General features: G+C 48.1%; 1 protein-coding gene across 1 annotated transcript in view; it reads right to left on the minus strand.

Annotated features, from left to right (window-relative positions):
- Positions 1 to 13,297, minus strand: part of CAPN14 (calpain 14) — a 30,293-nt gene extending 16,996 nt beyond the window's left edge. The window contains 10 exon segments of the mRNA XM_073897227.1: positions 737 to 900; positions 1,971 to 2,045; positions 4,249 to 4,334; positions 6,531 to 6,596; positions 7,223 to 7,397; positions 7,918 to 8,054; positions 8,191 to 8,309; positions 9,130 to 9,199; positions 10,472 to 10,719; positions 12,924 to 13,297. Coding sequence (XP_073753328.1) covers positions 737 to 900; positions 1,971 to 2,045; positions 4,249 to 4,334; positions 6,531 to 6,596; positions 7,223 to 7,397; positions 7,918 to 8,054; positions 8,191 to 8,309; positions 9,130 to 9,199; positions 10,472 to 10,582 — 1,003 coding nt within the window. The 5' untranslated portion in view covers positions 10,583 to 10,719; positions 12,924 to 13,297.
- Between the last annotated feature and the right edge of the window lie 5,683 nt (positions 13,298 to 18,980).

Genomic DNA, 18,980 nt, shown 5'->3' on the forward strand with positions numbered 1-18,980 from the left:
CTACAGACACACACAGACCAAGAGCTCTTCTCATCACTGTAGCCCCTTTGTGCAGCATGGTTCCTGGCACAGACTTTGTGCCCCATAAGCACTGACTGCCTGAGTAAGGAACTGTATTAACTAACTGAGGAGAACAGGTCCATGATCACAGGGAGGTTTGCATTTTAACAGGGACCAAGCTTCAGCCTCTGGTGGGACCTCTGTGGTGAGAGGGGGAAGCCAGAGCCAAAGGCACCTGGCCCACTGAGATCATATCCTACAAGTCTTTCCTTCCAAAGAGATGGCTCAGCACCTCCACTGTGGAGAAAGGGACACAGTGACAAAATCTCTCCACTTTGAGAATTCAGACACATTTGTCTCCTGTAAGTGGTGAGCTAAGAATCCTTGATTTTGTTTCACCACCGACCTCCAGGCAAGCCTGATACATAGGACAAAATTACTATTTCAAGCCTGCCTTTAAGGGGTGGTTATTTCAGCATAGAAATGGCCTTGTCCTAAAACCAAAGACTGAACCCCCACTTCTACCATGCATGTGTGCCTGTGGCTTCCTGGGGCTGAGGAGGACATGGCCCAGGGCCAGAGCACACGGCTCAACCAGCAAAATCCCTCACACTCAGCCAGATGCCCCGTGTAGGGCACAAGCTCCACCCTCACCCGCAGTGCGCCCGCGTCCCCACCCTTGCTGGAAAGCTGCTACTCTAGCCCCAAGAGCCCCAGTTCCTGTGCACGTGCTTACCTTGGGGCGACTTCATCCGGCCACCAGCCGTGCTCCCCTTCTCCCACTTCCCCTCTTGCATGGTGCATGCCCACCTCTGGCCCACCTCCTGATTCAGCAGGCCTGGGGTCAGTTTACAAATGACCCGAAGCATGAAATGCGCTTTAAAGTCCCTCAGTGTCATCCTGTGGAGAGGAAGGGGGCACAGCACAACGTCTACGCATCAGGACTAATGTGGGGGCTGGAATCAAGCAGCCCCACCAGCCCCACCAGCCCCAGCCCCATGACCTCGCCCTTCTGTCCCGCTGGGCTGGCCTGGGACATGGGAGAGCGAAGCTGGCTACATGAGTGTGAGGAGGCATCAGGGGAGGTGGGCCATCGAGAAACCACCCCCCACCCCCAGCCCATCACTGGAAGCAGCTTCCTGCAAAGCATGCCTGGGGGAAATGTTCTTGCTTTGCTGATTGCAATGATAAAGCTGAACTGAGGCATTCCTAGCTAGCCAATTGAAATACAAGTGTTCAAGAATAAATGCACAAGTCGGTTCTCAACTATTCATTGATAAAAGTCTTAGCCCCTACTCACTTTGTGACCCAAGGCATGCTATCTGCACTGGCTGATGCTCAGTTTACTTTTCTATAAAGTGGAAATTAATAGTAGTTTCAGGGCTGTTGAGTTCAGTGACCACTTCCAAAGAGAGAGGGGTCACAGCAGTCTAGAAAGAGTGCAGAATGGGGGAAGAGTGGCCCATGGGAACAAGGGTGGAAGTTAATAGTAAGGACCAAAAGCGAAGGGAAAGGGGAGCAAATGGGGCTCACCTCACCCAGAAACAGCATCAGCTCAAGGCGTCTTGGTGGCTTTTCATAAAAGAGGGTGAGTGGCTTTGGGGTGGGTGGGAGTCATGTCATGGTGTTCTGAGGTGGCTTATAGTTTACAGTTATGGCTTCTTTCCTTATCTCCCTTTCAGGCCAGGAAAGACAAAACCTTGGGTTTGAGTGTTTTGAGTGATTCAAGAGACTGGGCGGAAGTCAGGGAGAAGGAGGCGGCCACCCCCATGCTCTGCACCCAGTGTCCACCGAGCACCATGTCAGCAGTCACTGCACTCATCATAGGGACCATGACCATTTGCAGGGGCTGTGGGCCCCTATCTCTGCACACGAGGTGCTTGGCAGACGTGTGGCACCCAGTAAATATTTGCAGGCTGGGTGTCCAAATGTAAGCCAGGGCATTTGTCCCGAGTCCCCAGGTCAGATACCAGAATTCTCCATCATCACTTTTTCTCAGCAGTAGAATCTTCTCCTTGGGGCTCAGTAGCTCCCACGTACTTGAGCTGAAAACAGAAAAGGGGGTGTTTCCGTGGGGAATGAAGGATTGTGGAGGACATGGGGTAAATGTTCGAGAGTGTCATTATTTCTCTCCTCTTCATGCCGCTTTGCAAACAACTAAATCTCACATCCTGTCTTCTAAAAACAACGTGTAACAGTAACTCATCCCTCACTGGGCACCAAGCTCTGGGCCAGGCCCCCCACATACTTGATCTCACCTAAGGCTAACAATTTTGCAAGGCAGGGATTTTTTTTTCTTTAAATTTTTTTATTGTTATGTTAATCACCGTACATTACACCATTAGTATTTGGTGTAGTGTTCCATGATTCATTGTTTGTGTATAATACCCAGTGCTCCACGCAGAACGTGCCCTCTTTAATACCCATCACCAGGCTAACCCATCCGCCCACCCCTCCCCTCTAGAACCCTCAGTTTGTTTTTCAGAGTCCATCGTCTCTCATGGTTCGTCTCTCCCTCCAATTTACCCCTCTTCATTCTTCCCCTCCTGCTATCTTCTTCTTTTTTTTTCTCTTAACATATATTGCATTATTTGTTTCAAAGGTACAGATCTATGATTCAACAGTCTTGCACAATTCACAGCGCTCACCATAGCACATACCTTCCCCAATGTCTATCACCCAGCCACCCCATCCCTCCCACCCCCCACCACTCCAGCAACCCTCAGTTTGTTTCCTGAGATTAAGAATTCCTCATATCAGTGAGGTCATATGATACATGTCTTTCTCTGATTGACTTATTTCACTCAGCATAACACCCTCCAGTTCCATCCACATTGTTGCAAATGGCAAGATCTCATTCGTTTTGATGGCTGCATAATATTCCATTGTATATATATATACCACTTCTTCTTTATCCATTCATCTGTCGATGGACATCTTGGCTCTTTCCACAGTTTGGCTATTGTGGACATTGCTGCTATAAACATCGGGGTGCACGTACCCCTTTGGATCCCTACATTTGTATCTTTGGGGTAAATACCCAGTAGTGCAATTGCTGGATCATATGGTAGCTCTATTTTCAACTTTTTGAGGAACCTCCATACTGTTTTCCAGAGTGGTTGCACCAGCTTGCATTCCCACCAACAGTGTAGGAGGGTTCCCCTTTCTCCGCATCCCCGCCAACGTCTGTCGTTTCCTGACTTGTTAATTTTAGCCATTCTGACTGGTGTGAGGTGGTATCTCATTGAGGTTTTGATTTGGATTTCCCTGATGGCAAGACAGGGACTTTTGTTGCCATTTTAGAGATTGGGAAACAGAGGTTAAAAGAGACTAAGTCACTTTCCTGAAGTCACAAAGTTATGAAATGTCCAAGCGCATCTGAACCTATGTTGGTACTATGTATTTTCAAGCCCGTCATTTTGAACTTCTATGTCAGACCACGAGGGAGTAAGGCTTTCCTGCATTACTTCTCCACCACAAACAACTAAAAATATAAAAAACAATCGTTTTCAGATGCTAGACAGTAGGCAGCTCAGGGTTATGACCCGGGGGGTTTTGGGAGGAGCAAATGAGGTGAGCCCTCATGTTGCCCAGACTCCTGCCCGAAACTAAATCCCTGGAAGGTGACCCAGGGAATCGCGTTCTGATCTGAGCAGAGCTCCCAGAGGTCACAACATGGGACCAGAAGGTCGGGGCCAATCTGGATCTGTCTACCTCTGACTCAACGGGCCCAAGAGCACACTGAACCGTGTCCGGGAAAGAACACTGGATTTGACTCCAAAAACCTTTAAGTAATTTGCTTACTAAGCATCAGTTTCTTCATCAGTAAAATGGAGATAAAACTCCCTACCTAGTAAGAGCACTGTTCAGAGGATTAGAGATAATAAATATTCGAAGTGCTTGAAGGAAATATGCCAGACTGCACCTAAGGGAGGTCTCTGCACATTCAAAGTCAAGGTAATTTTTACTTTTAAATAAATAAGGGCAGGAAAAATAAATTCAAAATGCTTAGCACAGTGCTGGCAAGCTCTCAATAAACATTAGCTCAATTATTATAATGAATGAGAAACCCGTCTATACGTCATTAAGCATCACATAAATGTGAGCAATTGACCTTCACAACCGGAACACTCTCCTGATCCAGCTGGAGACCAAAGAACACTTTTAAATTTATGTGCAGACAGCAGACTCCTTCACAGGCTTGCCCTGCCCCATCCTCACCCCTGCCAGCCCGTTCCGGGCATTCACCTGTCACTCCAGTCTCCTTTCCATTCCACTTTGCCCCAGGGGTTCCGCCGCTTGACTAGATATTCTGGTCCATGTTTGCAGGTCACCTGCACAAAACGAGAAGCAATTTAGGTGGCTGGGCTGAGTGCCAAATGCAAATGTTGCAGCTATCTGGGTGAGATCCGTGCCTGCCAGATGAGACCTTGAAGTGGAAGACCAAAGGCCCTGAGCGTGGGGAGAAGAGAAAGTGGTTCTGCCTCTTAGAGCTGCTGAGACCTAGCACAACTTACCCTCTCTGGGTCTGTTTCCTCATCTGGAAAGTAAAGCTAATAGCTACATCTGCTGTAACGTGTTGAAAGGTGGCCCCCCAAAGATAGATCTACCCAAAATCTGTCAATGTGGTTCTACTTATTTATTTATTTTTAAAGATTGATTTACTTATTTCAGTGAGACAGAGAGAGAGAAAGAGAGCACAGCGGGGAGGGGCAAAGGGAGACGGGGAGAGAGACCCAAGCAGACTCCCAGCTGAGTACAGAGCCGGACACATGGCTCGATCCCACGACCCTGAGATCACGACCTGAGCTGAAACCAAAGTCGGATGTTTAACCAACTGTGCCACCCACGCGCCCCAGTGTGATCCTATTTATTAAAAGGGTCTTTGCAGATATAATAAAATTAAGGAACTTGAGATGAAATCACCCTGAAGGGGTGCCTGGGTGGTTCGGTCAGTTCAGGGTCTACCTTTGGCTCAGGTCCTGGGATCGAGCCCCGTGGTCGGGCTCCCTGCTCAGGGGGGAGCCCGCCTCTCCCTCTCCCTCTGCCGCAACCCCCCCCCCCGACCCCGCTGCTTGTGCTCTCTGGCTCACTCTCTCCTCTCTCTCAAATAAATAAATAAAATCTTAAAAAGAAAAGAAATCACCCTGGATTAGGGTGGGTCCTAAACCCAGTGCTAAGAGAAGGGAAAGGAAGGGGCGGGGGGGAAGGCCATGAGGAGGTGGAGGAAGAGACTGGAGCTCTCCATCCCTAGCTAAGGAATGCTGGGAGGCGCCATAAGCTGGAAGAGGCAGTGAAGGATGCCCCCCAGAACCTGCAGAGACTGTCATGACAGCTTGATTTCAGATTTCTGGCCTCCGGGACTGTGAAAGAATAAATTTCCATTGTCTGAAGCCCCTCAGTTTGTGGTAATTTGTTACGACAGCCCCAGGACGCTAATACACCCCCTCACAGGGGTGTGTTGAGGATTGAGTTAACATTTGTGAAGAAGTTGGAACAAGACTTAGCACCCAGTAAGTGCTAAATTTTGCTAATTATGTTAAATAAATATACAACAAATATGGGCACAAACATGTAACTCTATTAATAAAATCTAATTTTTGTTAAAGAAATATGAGAATTCATGAAAAGCTCTTGACACACACACAAACATGACTGATGTAGATCTGGGAGGAGGAAGAAGAAGTCAGGTGGGAGCTGAGGTCAAGAAATCTGAAAGAGTAAAAGGGAATTGGAGGACTTGGGCACATCAGGCTGTCTAGAGGACATCAGAGGCTCTATAAGATGGAACCATGCTTTTCTGTGCAGCCCCGTCCACCAGGAGTGCCCCTTTCCCTCAGACAAATCTACTGACCTTTCCAGAGCCAGCTCAATGCCACCTCCTCTACGAAGCCTTCCCTGACTTTCCCCAACCCAATCAGGCAAATGTGTTCTCTCCTACCTCTGAGACCCTAAAGCCTTTCATCTATTTTTTTTCTTCTCTCCACTTTCTACTTTGCTTCGTTACTATGCTTACCTATGGTTTGTCTCCATCCCTGACTGTGAGCTCTGTGTAGGCCGGGTCCCTGTCTGATTCATCTTTCTCTCAGTGCTTAGCACAGCTCAAAAGATGAATAGCCATGGAAAGAACCCGGGAGGCTGATGAAAAGGAGTGTGTGAGAAAGAAGTGGGAATTTGGGCAGGAAGCCCCAGATGTGAAGGTCATGGGCAGTGGCAGCCCCAAGCAAAGGGGGCCTTGAGGAAGGGCGGTGAGGCCCATCAGGGCTGGATGGCTGATTGGCAGGCCTGCCCCAGAACAGGAGGGGCCAGGACTGTGACCTGCAGGTGGCCCAGGCTGGACCCACCACATCACTCCAGAACATAGATGCACTGGTGCAGGAACCCACCACCTGCTTTGGCAGGACCTGTAAAACCCAGCAAAGAATTTGTCCCTCAGACTGGGCACAGCTAGTAACGTTCACCCAAGCCTTGGTGAGAAGCCCTGAGAGAGGAGGAGCCCAAAGGGAAACAGAGGGTCTGGTTCCACCCACCTTCCTGATTCCTGTGAGGGTATAGGCATGGCCGCCCACCAGCCCATTCTCCAGCACCCTTTCCTTCTGTGGAGACAAGAGAGCTCCTGTCAGCCCACTGCTGTATACAGCTTATTTGGCAGGGGAGCGGGGCGGGGGGGGGCATGGGGACTTGTATGGCTAGAGCAAGGGCTTATGGGGAGGGCTGGGAGAGACCCAGCTATGCCCTCACAGTTGTCAAAGCTCTTCAGCATCCACAGTCTCGTTGGAGCCTCTAAATCAGGATGCCATTCTGCAGGGATTCCCGTCCCATTGGACAGAGGACAAACTCAGATTCGGAGCTGCTAAACCATCACGTGGGATGATGTGGTGGTCGCTCACAGAGGCAGGGCTGAACCCAGGGCTCCCTACTTTAGTCCCATGTTCTTGGTTGTTACTAAATTAGGCAGTAAAGACCAGTTGTGCTAGTAAAGCACCTTGCACCTGGTTGACACTTAGTCACTGTTAGCTCGCTTGTCTGCACACCATCTGCATTTGACTGTGGCCTTGCCGGCCCCTAGGGCTCAGCTTGGCTGCTCCGGTTTGAGTATCAGGACTCTAGGAGCAAGAGCTAGAGGGGGGTCTTGGGCCCACCCCAAAGTGAGAGCAGAAGCGGGTGGATGAAGGGGATGGGAGCAGGGAGGACACGCTGCTGGTACACAGCCCAGTCGCACCCCTGAGTGGGTCTGGCAGCCAATGAGGGTTCTGCTGTAGGTGGCTCGGGTTAGGATGTCCCAGAGGTTGCCAGGGGCTTCTGCTGGGTTGATGGTCATCGTCACCCCTCCAGCGATGTCCACGAGTGCTTCAGACACCTGTCCATGCTGCAAGTCTTCGTAGGAGCCAGAGAGCCTGCCCAGGGAAGGACTATGCACGGGAGTAGAAGGGAAGGGGCATTTATCCTGGAGCCTGGGATGGTCCAAATGAGTCTAGTGAACCCCCTGCTTGGTTCTTCCCTGGGCACGTGCCTGCTACTCCTTCCTTCCATCCCAAAAGCAAAGGAGAAAACTCACCGGTGGGCAGGATACTCTGAGTTCCTATCCTTGTTAAACAACTCCACCCATTAGGGAAAGGCAAAACTCCCAAATGCTTGTTCAGATGGGGTAAACTCTACATAAGAGTCTCTGAATACATCACTTCTATATTCACTAAGCCATGCCTCAGCGTCTCACTTCATAAAATTTACCTGCCTCCTCTTGTGCTCTCCCAGCATTGATGGGAGGGAGAGAGAAAGACAGAGACAGGGGAGGGAAGGGAAGGGGAATGGGAAGGGGAAGGGGAAGGGGAAGGGAAAGGAAGGGAAGGGAAGGGAAGGGAAGAGAAGGGAAGGGAAGGGGAAGGGAAGGGAAAGGATTTCTGGTGATTATCTTACTTAGCATAGGCCTTTTCCAGAAGAGCTCCCCAGAACAAGTGTTTGTCGGTGGAAGAGACAAACACCAGCTGGCCAGCTGCATTCACAGGGAGTCGGTCATCTATCACCACAGGCACCCACTTCCCAAAGTGCCAGAACTGGAAGGAGAAAGTGCCCACTGGTGAGAGAAGATTGCCGTGGAAGACGGTCAGCCCAGGAGGCAAAGACATGACTCTTCCAAGAACCCTCCTTCCTATGGCTTCCTCCAGGCTGGGGCACCAGGAGGTTACTCACCCAGAACTGGAAAATGCCAGCGTACTTCTCAGTGAAATTCTGCTTCAGGGGAACGACACGGCTCAGGATGTCCTGGTGCAAAGTCAGGGCTTGCAAAGCAGCCAAGAACCAGCAGTCACCTAAGCCAGAGAGCACATAGCGTCTGCATGGGTGTACTTCCTACATTCTGCAAGGGTCTGCATGAATCTATTGAAGACATTACATGCAAGAAATGCCTAGTCCCAACTGCTTTCCTCTCTGGGCTTGTAGCCTAGTTTAGCAGAAGGGAAAGATATACTAAGGAGGAAGACAGTGAGTGAGCAGAAGGAGGGGAGGAGCGTTGGCTGGAATCTCAACCTGACACCAAGAATTGAGCCATATTCCTGGACCAGCTTTTAGCTTCCTGAATGCCACATCCTCAGGAACTTGGACCCAAACACAACCAAACTTTTCTTAAAGTCCTGCCTCTGTAACTGATTTATGCCCTTCTGGGAAAGCCTCAACCCTTCCGGGCTCCATTATCCCTGTCTGTGGAACAGGTATCACTACATTTGTGCCTTCCCTCTGTGGCCAAGGGTTTTTTTCTATTCCCCTAAAAAGAAAGTCGGGGTGAGGATAGGCTTGCTTGGACTCCAGCTGGGGCATCTAGTGACTGGTGTGCCAAAAAGGACTCATTATGGGGACTAGAGCAGAGTGAGCGCATTCTCCCAAGACAAAACTTAGACCTGTAAACTGGTAATGAGGATTATCCTTGGGCAAGTTTTGGCATTCCCATACCTCCTCAGAGGACTGGCTGTTACCATTTTCCTGGCAAAGGGCACAGACTACAGGGTGGAGTTCAGGGTGGCCGTCTCCCCCATTGGGATGCCAGGCCTGTGTGTCCAGGGGCTGTACAGACTTACCTGTGTGTCCAGGGGCTGTACAGACTTACCTGTGTGTCCAGGGGCTGTACAGACTTACCTACCACTCCCTGGCACAGGTCCAGTCTTTTGGCATTGGCAGAATAGAACTGGGGATTGCTGCATAGCTCCTGTGGGGGACAGACGGAACTGCCCTTTTGACCAAGAAGAAGCTCCTTGAGCTACGGTGACCGTAGTTTCCCATACCCCAAGACTGGACTTACGGGGACAGAGATATAGAATATATATGAAATTAGGGCTGTCCCAGACAAGCTGGCATATGGATTCGGCCTGTCGCATTTCTCATTTCTTCTTGCAGCCCATGGAAGCCAGAGTCCGGGAGAACTCTGGGTCGATACTGAGAAACAGCACTTGTACCAAGATGCCTTTGCTTGGAGTTTCTGTTAAAATGGAGGTACGTCTTTTAGAGGGTGTTCGTATTTTTCCTAGAGATCTTCCCGTTGTCCTTATTCTCCTCCTACTGCTCATCCCCCCCCCCCTTTCCCCCAACAAAATGGCCTTTTTGCCCTTCCACACTGAGATGGGGGGGGGGGGGGCGGCAGTGGGAGGTGGGGCAGGTGCTCTCTGCTCCGTGGTGAGCACTAAAGCCCTCATGTTCTGCAATGGCACAGCTCACCCAAGGTCCGGTGTGTGACGGACTCTATGTCAGCTGTTCCCAAATTTTCTGGGAAAAGTAGAATCTTGACTGCTATCTAGTTTGGGAGGCCCTCTTGGGAATTTTGCACACAGAAGGGACTTAGTCTGGGGCCATACGCTTTGATGGGCAGGCTGAACAGGGCCCAGAAGGGCAGAGAATCTGTAGCACAAGCTGACTCCACTTTGTTCACCAGCCATGTTTGGGAAATCTATTGCGTAAATCAAGTTTGGTGGGGACTGGATTGCCTCTGAACACACTAAGTTGCCTTTTAAAGGAATTGTCAAAGCACTTTAGAACGTGAAGAACATTGTTGTAAAGTAATTAATAGCTTCTAAATTTATGCGTTCTGTGGGCCTGAGTTGGGGGTTGGGAGTGAATGTACTTGAGAATGTGTCTCCCTGGCCGATGGCATTGGTGGCGGCTCAGGATGCCCTGCCATCTTGGATGAGGCCCAACAGGACTTTGGCTGTGGCTGCCCAGTGCATTTCTGGGTAGGGGCTGAGGGAAACCACCTCTCAGACCCCTCTCAGTGCCACCACTGGTTTTCTCCATCTGGAGAATGGGAATGTGGGCACTCATGCATTCCCCTCACGTGGGGGTCAATGGCAGTGAGTAAGACCTGGCATCTGGAACACCCCAAAGGAAGGTCTGGGTTGACCTGTGTGTGTGTGTGTGTGTGTGTGTGTGTGTGTGTGTGTGTGTGTGTGTGTGTGTGTGTGTTGTGGGGAAGCACCTCCTCGCTTACCGGAGGCCTCCTCCACTGCAGGCCAGGTGGCAGCTTCCGCAGCAGGGGCCCACTGCCCACGGAGCTCAGGCTGGCTGGGAAGCAGTCATCTTCGAAGAGGCGGCCTTCCATGAGGCACCTTTCCCTCAGGGCCTTGGGGAGCTGCGAGGAGCCCCCCAGTGAGTTCTTCCGCCCCAGCTTCCATCTGCCTCGGAAAGGTACCACAGAGACATGGCCGAGTGGGTCTTCCCGGCTAGTGTCTGTTGCTCCTGGAAGGGAGAGCCCATGTTCAGGTTACTCACTGCCTGTTGACACTGTGCCATCCCCCCAGTGAGGAGGAGGTGGAGGATGGAGAGGTGAGACGGACGGCAGCACCCGGTCTGATTCTCATCCTAGAGAGTGGGGTTCCTTGAGCACTTGCTCTGGTTCTGGGCTCCCGCAGCCAAGGCCTGAGGGAAAGGAGGGGTCTCTCCAGCCTCAGGGCTGGGTCCTGGGCCCCTGACCATGTCACAGGGACACTTCTGCTTTGGGGGGCAGGGGCGGGGGGGGAGGAGAGCAGCAGGAAGCTAAAGTTCAGTTCACGGGGCTTGAGGGTCCCCGTGCCAGACAAGGAAGGAGCGGCGGGTGCGCCTTCGGTCCTCCCTTGCAGGGCGTACCCGTTGTCACCCCCGGTCTCACTCATGTCCCCTGCCTGCTCTAAGGTCCTTCTCCGTCTTCCCTACAAAACCATGTCTCTCACTTTCCTCCCTCTACATGTTCTTCAAATTAACTCCTTCCTTAAAGACATTTTGGGCAATGTAAAAAAAAAAAAAAAATCACATACACATTATGGTAAATACTGACAGTTGTCCGTATCTACCCATTCCCTCCTTCACCTTATTAATAGGATCCCAGCTTTGATCACTCAACAAAACTTGATTTCCCAGAGCTTCTTGCAGGACAGGTTGGCCAATGAGATGAAGGTGGCAGTCTACCAGGTGGGGCTTTCAGAAAAGCTGTGACTTTCCCAATTTTCTCAGTTGGCACTACTTTTGACTCCCCGCCTTCCCATTCCTGGAAAGCAGATGTCACACCTAGAGAGGGACCACTAGAAAAAAGCCACATGCTAGAAGGAGTCTGGATCTTGAGGACTTCCTTGAACAAATGGTCCAGCCTCGGTAAGCCTAGTGGCTTGCCTCTAGACTTGCTACATGGGAAGGACAAACCATTTACTTACTTAAGCCATGGTAGTGGCCACTCAGTAGTGTTCTCTGTGTTAGCCAGTGTCATGTGTCTCTGTTACATGCAACCATAGCACTCGCAAGGGATACTCAATGGCACGGAAAATTTTACATACTCTTTTGGGAGATAAATGGATCCTTCTTCTGAAGCTTGTCAACAAGCTTCACATTAAGAGCTCTGCTAGCCGACTGGACCCCACCAACCCCAATATTCTAGCACATCCTTATATCTCCTATGTCTATTTTTGCACAGTAGTGATTCATTAAGTCAATGATTTTATGGCCTCTATGATTTGCATTCTTATCTACTTAGAATCTGAAAATGTCAGAGCTAGCATATGCCTTAGAAATCATCAAATCCAGTATTTCCCCAAAATTATTTTAGCAGTGGAGTTCCTTCTTCAAATGAAATCCTATAGAAACTCAAGGGTAGAGACTTGATTTTGCAGGTTGGACCACAGTGCAGCTTTGCAAGGTTTCTCATTGTATGATTTGAAAACCACCAATCGTACCTAGCCCCTCTCATTTTTCAACTGTTAAAACTGAAACCCATTCATCCATGGGCTCACCAAAAATTTTATTGGGAATTTTTTATCTGCCAGGCTTGAGCTAAGCACCATTCATCAGAGATAGTCCCTGCCCTCATGGCTTTTCCAGCCTAGTAGGGACCAAGTGATCTTCCCAGGGCTACCCAGGGAAAATTCATCAGAGCCCTATCCAGAACCCAGGGCCGTGACTCCCATGACCATGCTCAGCCCTCCATGCCAACAGCTCCCATTTGTGCCAGGACAGTGCTTGGGACAGAATGCATATGCCCTGAAAGCAGCCTGCAAACAAGCCTACGCCAAGTATGAGTACTCCCTCCCAGCTGTAGGAGTGATCTCAGGGGACTCTTCACTCGTCAAGAGCCTGCCTATCCTCCAAAGTCCAACTTTATCCTCTCCACCAGGAAACCTGCCTTGTGTGTCTGGTCTTCACTGAGTTCCCCTCGTTCTGAAGGTCTACTGACCCACTGTCTACCACCTAGGACACCCTACCACCTTCTACTTGGTGCTTCTCAAATTGTCACCAGTGAAGCACCTGTATCTTTTTTATTTTCAGCTTGTCCCAGAAATTAATGAAAATAAATAGAAAAATGAAATTTAAAAAAAAGATATAGAAGATACAAGCCCTCCTTGAAAAAAAAATTTTCAGATTCAACGTAAGTAAAATTATTTGATCAATTACTATAAAATAAGTTTCTAAACACTTACCTTTAGTTTTGTATTCAGCCTACCAGGCACTGCTAGCGATCAGTTCATGAAACGGTTTTGTTCTTGGATCCCATTGTGGGCTCTGCTCTGCGTGATTCACACACGGAAACCTCCCCTGCCTAATACCGGTTTCTTCCCCCACAGGATTAACACGGATGGAATGCTGTTTGTCTCACACCCTTAACCTCTCTCTGACGTGAGGACAATCTGATTCCCGGCTGTTCTCATTTGTCATAAGTGCATTCATACTTCCTGGGGGACAACTCCTAACCTGGGTTACAGGGATCCAAACGCTATTATTGGGGCCTTGTGTTTTCCCCTGAGTTTCTTCCTGATACGGACGATCAGGCAAAGCTTCCTCCACCCTGACTCCTTCTTCCGATCACGGTTACATCTGTAAACAAACACAAGGCCATTCAGATTCCTCTCCTTGCCTGAAAACATTGCATCTCATGACAAGTCTTGGTGCCTTGTCGGGCTCAGAGGACAAAATGCCTATCACAAGATGCTTTCATCCTCCAAATTTCAGAATGAGGCCAAACGCATAAATATCTTGTCTTTAAATAAGTACTCCTAAGGCACCTTAAGGAGAGTCTAGACCCAGATGTGGGCAGTTCGCAGGTCTTAACGTGTCTTCTGTATTTCAGTTCAACCTGTGGCTGAAATCGACTCTTTCTCAGATTGCCACAGTGCCCCGCAAAGGGCCAGGTGTATCTTGGTTGTATTTGGAAACTCCTATTGTAAGTAAACAATGTCGGAGCAGGCCCAAAACATAAGACTATGCAAATGAATAGGAAAAAGCTGACCGAGGCACATGATATTCGAGTGTGCAGCCTAAAGGCACACTGCCTGTGCCTGAGCGTCCTCTCCCTGCCTCCCCAGAGGTTGTTAGACTCCTCTGTCACGTTCCTCATGTCAGGATTCATTTGTACTCTGCAAATAAGTAGTCAGAGCCTCCATTTCACTTTTCTACTTGGCTCTACTCACCTTCTCTATAGACGTTAGGTGCAAGGTGGAGCTCTATGATGGTGAGGGCGTCCCTGGTGCTCCTAATCCAGATGAAGCCTTTTGGTGCTAACCGGCTGGTGAACACTGAGGGACATTACCAGGTGAGACACCTGAGTGTTCCATGCCTGGAGTCCCTGCCCCGACATTCGGTTAATTCACATGTGTCCTGAGCGCCTACTGTGCGCCAGACACCGTACCCGTGCTAAACATACACACATAAGGGTAGAGTTGGGGCTCCAGAAAGGAAACAAATAAGAACCACATTTTCATTCACAGGTGCTACGGACCTGTAGAATCCTCCTAGGGAATGACTGATTTCCAGAGAACTCTGGCATCCTGCCATGACCCACCAAGCTGTCAGAGGTAAAATTGGAAGAGAAACCTAGGCTTCTTGCCCATTGGTCTGTCTGCATGATAAAGAGCATTGGATTGGAAACATGATCAATCCTAGGCCCTCCACAGCTGGAACAAAAGAACAAGGCTGTCGGCCCTGCCTGATTTATCTTGGGCAGGGACTGTACTTCTTTTGTGTCATAGATGGTGTGCTGTGGTCGTGGAGCACTAGATTTGGAATTAGAAAACCCAGGAGGTGGCTGGGTTTGTCCCTTCCTACTGTGTGACCATGGGCAGATCGCTTACCCTCTCTGAGCTGGTTTCCTTACCTGTAAAATGGAGATGACACATACTGTATACACTCCCAGGACTCAAAAGAGCTAATGATATAAAGTAGTTTGAAAAAACTTTAATCTAAAGCAGGAGTTAGCAAACCATGGCCCATGGGCCAAATCTGGCCCAAGGCTGGTTTTTGTAAACAGAGTTCACTGAAACCCAGCTACACTACCTGTTTATGTACTATCTCTGGCTATTTCTACAACATACATTACGACAGCAGAGTTGGGTAGTTACAACAGACATCATATGGCCACCAAGCCTGAAATATTTATTGGCCGGCCCTTTACAGACAAATTGGCTTAAATCATGGTCTAACTGACATGAGTTGTTACGGCACAATGCTAGACACAGTGGTAGGCTCCAAATAGGAATTCAGAGAATAAAATGTGATTAATTGGGTCCATCGTTAAGAATTTATGTTAATGCAACAGAATTTTATCTCTAATTGATTCATTAATTTTTTATAGACTCAACATTTACAGTTACATTTATGTCTCAAAAAGACTTGAAGATGTGGCCTGCCATTTCTCTCTGCTAAAGTCTTACCTCTAATTCAGTTTTCAGATGTGATGACATCAGACATTCCTGCGAAGTTTTCAGGTGGTTTTGTGGTTACTGATTATGAATAGGAAAATCCACATTTCTATGTATAGATCATGACCTGTTTGTAAAAGAGGAAGCTATTTTGCAATGTAGGGGAGCAAAATTTGCCACCCCAAAGTGTGTCTCTTTGGCATGTGGGTTATTTTAGGCTGTTTATTTTTAAAAGAAATAGAAGACTCAGGAAGTTTTTCTTTTTTGCCTCCCTCCTAACTCCCTAAGAAAGTTTAGATAGAGGACTTACTTCAGCAAAGGAACTATTACCATAGATAACTACAGTCCAATATGAACTAGGTGTGATAGAGAGGGTGGGACCTAGGAAAGTCTGTTGGTTAAAATTCTTCTCTATCTCCCATTGTTGCTATGGGCCCAGCAAACATTTGTTTACTCTTTTAGTCTTTTTCATCTTCAGGTGGATTGTCTTCCTTTCCTTTCAAGACCTAGACCCCTGCATCCTTTTCATTAGTTCTGGATGGCATATAAGCCTCAATTGCCTGACTGCCTGTGGGCCTCATATTCTTATGGAGCTCTCTTGCTTACATAATTAAATTTCATTTTCCCCTGTTAATCTGTTTCATGTCAATTTAATTCTTAGACCAGCCAAAAGAAGCTGGAAGGGTAAAGTAAAATTTTTCTTCCCGACAACAAAATTAATGGGTTGAAAGGATCATGAAAGTTTTCACTATTTAGGTATGTCTAATTTAGATATAGTTTATAACAGAAGACCCCAAGCCCTCCTTTATTTATTAGGGCAGACATTTGTCTTTGAGGAGACAATGAAGAATGTGGCCCAGCCATGAGCTATGGAAGATAAGAATATATTTTTTTCTGGATTCACGGAGCCAGGCAATACATCATGAATAAACAGATGCTTGATAAATGCTTGCTGACAGGCTGACTAAATGAACAAATAGATGCTTCTTCATTTGCAAAATGTAAAGAATGATAAAGCCTGCCCTCTCCACCCCTCCTGAGCTGAAGCTGAAATGAGATACAGGATATGAAATATTTTTGTGAGCTGTCAGTCATTCGGCTGCTCTTCTGTTTTTCTGACCATATCCCTGAGAACTGTTTTAAGTTGAGGTTTGTTTTCAGGAGCCTCATTAATAGCCTTCCCTTCCAGTCCTTGCTGGCTTTGGGGTTACTTCCTGGGGAATTATGCAGTTTCCAGGGCAAAGAACCCTGGGCAACAAAGTAAAATCAAGGTCAACCTTCAAGGAGGAAAGAGTCTCCAAAGGGAACATATACCTTGGGAGTAGATTGGGGGGAGGAGGGGCAGGAAGCACCCTGCCTTAGCTAGTGACGCTAGGGGTTCCTATGGGCTCACCGTATGCTTATTTGGAGATGTTAAAATTTTGTGGCACTCTCTGCCCACTCGCAACTGCCCCGTCTTTCATCTGACTCCATGGGACACTGAACAGCCACGAATCTGTGGCTTTGTCAAAGTGCAGCCACCCCCAGAGAGCTAACTTTCCTTGGGCTTAGGAATATTCACTTAGCCTGTGTGGAAGATGTCATTCACTATATATGAACCAAATATCAGGCTAGAAGGAATTTGGTGGTCCCCCCATTCAGCACCCCTGTGTGCAGGTGAGACTTCTGAGGAGGTCCAATGGGCTCTCAGCCTGCTCAACCTCATGGGGGTGAGCCCCTCATCCAGAATCCCAGTGGGGTCGTTCTGTTCCCTCAGGCCTGCTTCTGGTCTTACAGCTCCCAACCACTAGCCTCAGGTCAGTCCCTGCTCTTATTTCTCCACCACCTTCCACACTTTTAATGGACGAATCCTTTCAATTTTTCTCTCTTCTGAACATTTCAAAAACACATTCGAATAGGAATGAGTTTTAAAACAGATTTAAGTTAGTTACTCTTATTTTTTTTTTTTTTAGGAGTATTTGCATCTTAAAAGAGACACAGACTTCGTGCTACATTGCCTACATTTTCTTCCGACTGACCCTGCATTTACCTTCGGAGCGGCCATTTCACACCACTCCCCTCAGATCCACACAGCCCATGGCCTCAAACCAAATAGTCAGGCTCTTGGTGTTTTGGCCCCTTTCCGTGTAAACAACCTACAGCACACCTCCTCTTCTCCATCCAACTTTTCTTTTTATGGGCACACAACTAAAAGGTGTTTCTTGCTCTCTTTGTTTCAAACTTTCATCCACCCTTCAAAGTTCAGCTCAGATTTCCCTTCCTCCCCAGAGTCCTATCTGCACCCCCAGCACATGTGATCTTCTCCTCACAGCTGAGTCACCTCAATGATGTACTGATGTTTTCACCTTAGAAAAGGTATTCTAAGGGTCTCTGATCTTGTGTGACAGGCAGAGACCACTGTAATAGGAGCTGCCCAGAAAGAACAACGCTGAATCTGTTACGACTTAGTGCTTGCTTGCCCATTGTTCAAGTGTGCACACTGGGTAGGAGGTTGCTGGGCAAGAGCGTCCCTTGCCTGCCTCAAGGCTCATTCCTGGACTTGAGGAATGATGGCTTTGCATCTTAGGTTATGATTTACACTACGCTAGAATGCCAAGCTGTGCACTTAGCAATTAAGGCAAAACTTTGGGGAAAGTAAGTTAATCAAAAACCTCTTTCAGGAAAACGACTTGGCCATGAATACTAAAGCTAAACATATATACACCCTACAATACAACAATCCCTGGGCATTACCCAACAAAAATGCTTAAATTTATGCTCCAAAAGACATATACAACAGTATTCATAACAGCGTTATTCAAACTAGGCCTGGACTGAGAACTACCCACGTGCCCATGAACATGGATAAATAGTATCGGGCTACATCCACACAACAAAATACTATACAGCACTGAGACTGAACAAACAGGGACTACTTGCTACAATACGGATGGAATTCACAAACACCAGTACTGAGTGAAAAATATCCAGGCACAGAGACCCTCTGACAACATATGTAACTTTTTTAAAAAAGGCAAAACCAATCTATGTGTTAGAAATCGGTTTATTGGTTACCCTTGGAGTGGACACATTTATCACAAAGCCAATGAAACCACTAATATATGAGTCTATTCTACTCCTTTCTATTGCTTGTTTTGATGGTCAGGAGAGAGATTTATAGGGAGATTGGAAAGTGGTAGATTCATCTACATAAACAAGGCTTTATTGAGTGCCTCCCCATGGGCCAGGCATCACCCTTGATGATAGGAGGGCAGGATGAATTAGTTTCTGCCCACAAGGAAATCACGGACCAGTGGCCAGGCTCCCACTCTAGAGAGGGCCTTCTTCTCTTCACTGCAAGGTGCTCACTCCGTATAATGGTCGGCACCCACCAGTCTAAGAATCCTCATTCTAAAAGTCAAAGACACCTTCTCGCCCTTGTCTGGTCAGGGAGAGTCCCCAGATCTAAAAACCTAGGTCTACTTCACCATTTCAAGATTAGGATCACTATTCCAGCCCTGAGCTCCTGTAGACTATATCTGGCATTTCTGGAACAACAATATTTAACCCACATCCAGGCTACTTCCCACCCAAACCACAAAAAGGATTTTGAGCTGAGCTGAGAGCTGCCTGCCTTCTTCCAGAATCATCCAGAGCCCCAGTTAGTGACTTCTCATGTCCAGAGGCCAGCAAATGGCTCCAACCATGGTGATTTCCAGATTTCTAGTCTAAATGAGCCCTAGTGTCATACTGATAACTACTATATGAGAGATGGAGGGGAGGAAAATTTCTCCTCAATCCTTTTAGGGGCCTGGCTGGGTCAGAAAATTAAACTGACCAAGACAGATTAGCAGGAGAAAAGCA

This window comes from Callorhinus ursinus, unplaced genomic scaffold, assembly GCF_003265705.2.
Source record: "Callorhinus ursinus isolate GAN/ISIS: 27379988/994484 unplaced genomic scaffold, GSC_fseal_2.0 scaffold10, whole genome shotgun sequence".
Taxonomy (NCBI): Eukaryota; Metazoa; Chordata; class Mammalia; order Carnivora; family Otariidae; genus Callorhinus; species Callorhinus ursinus.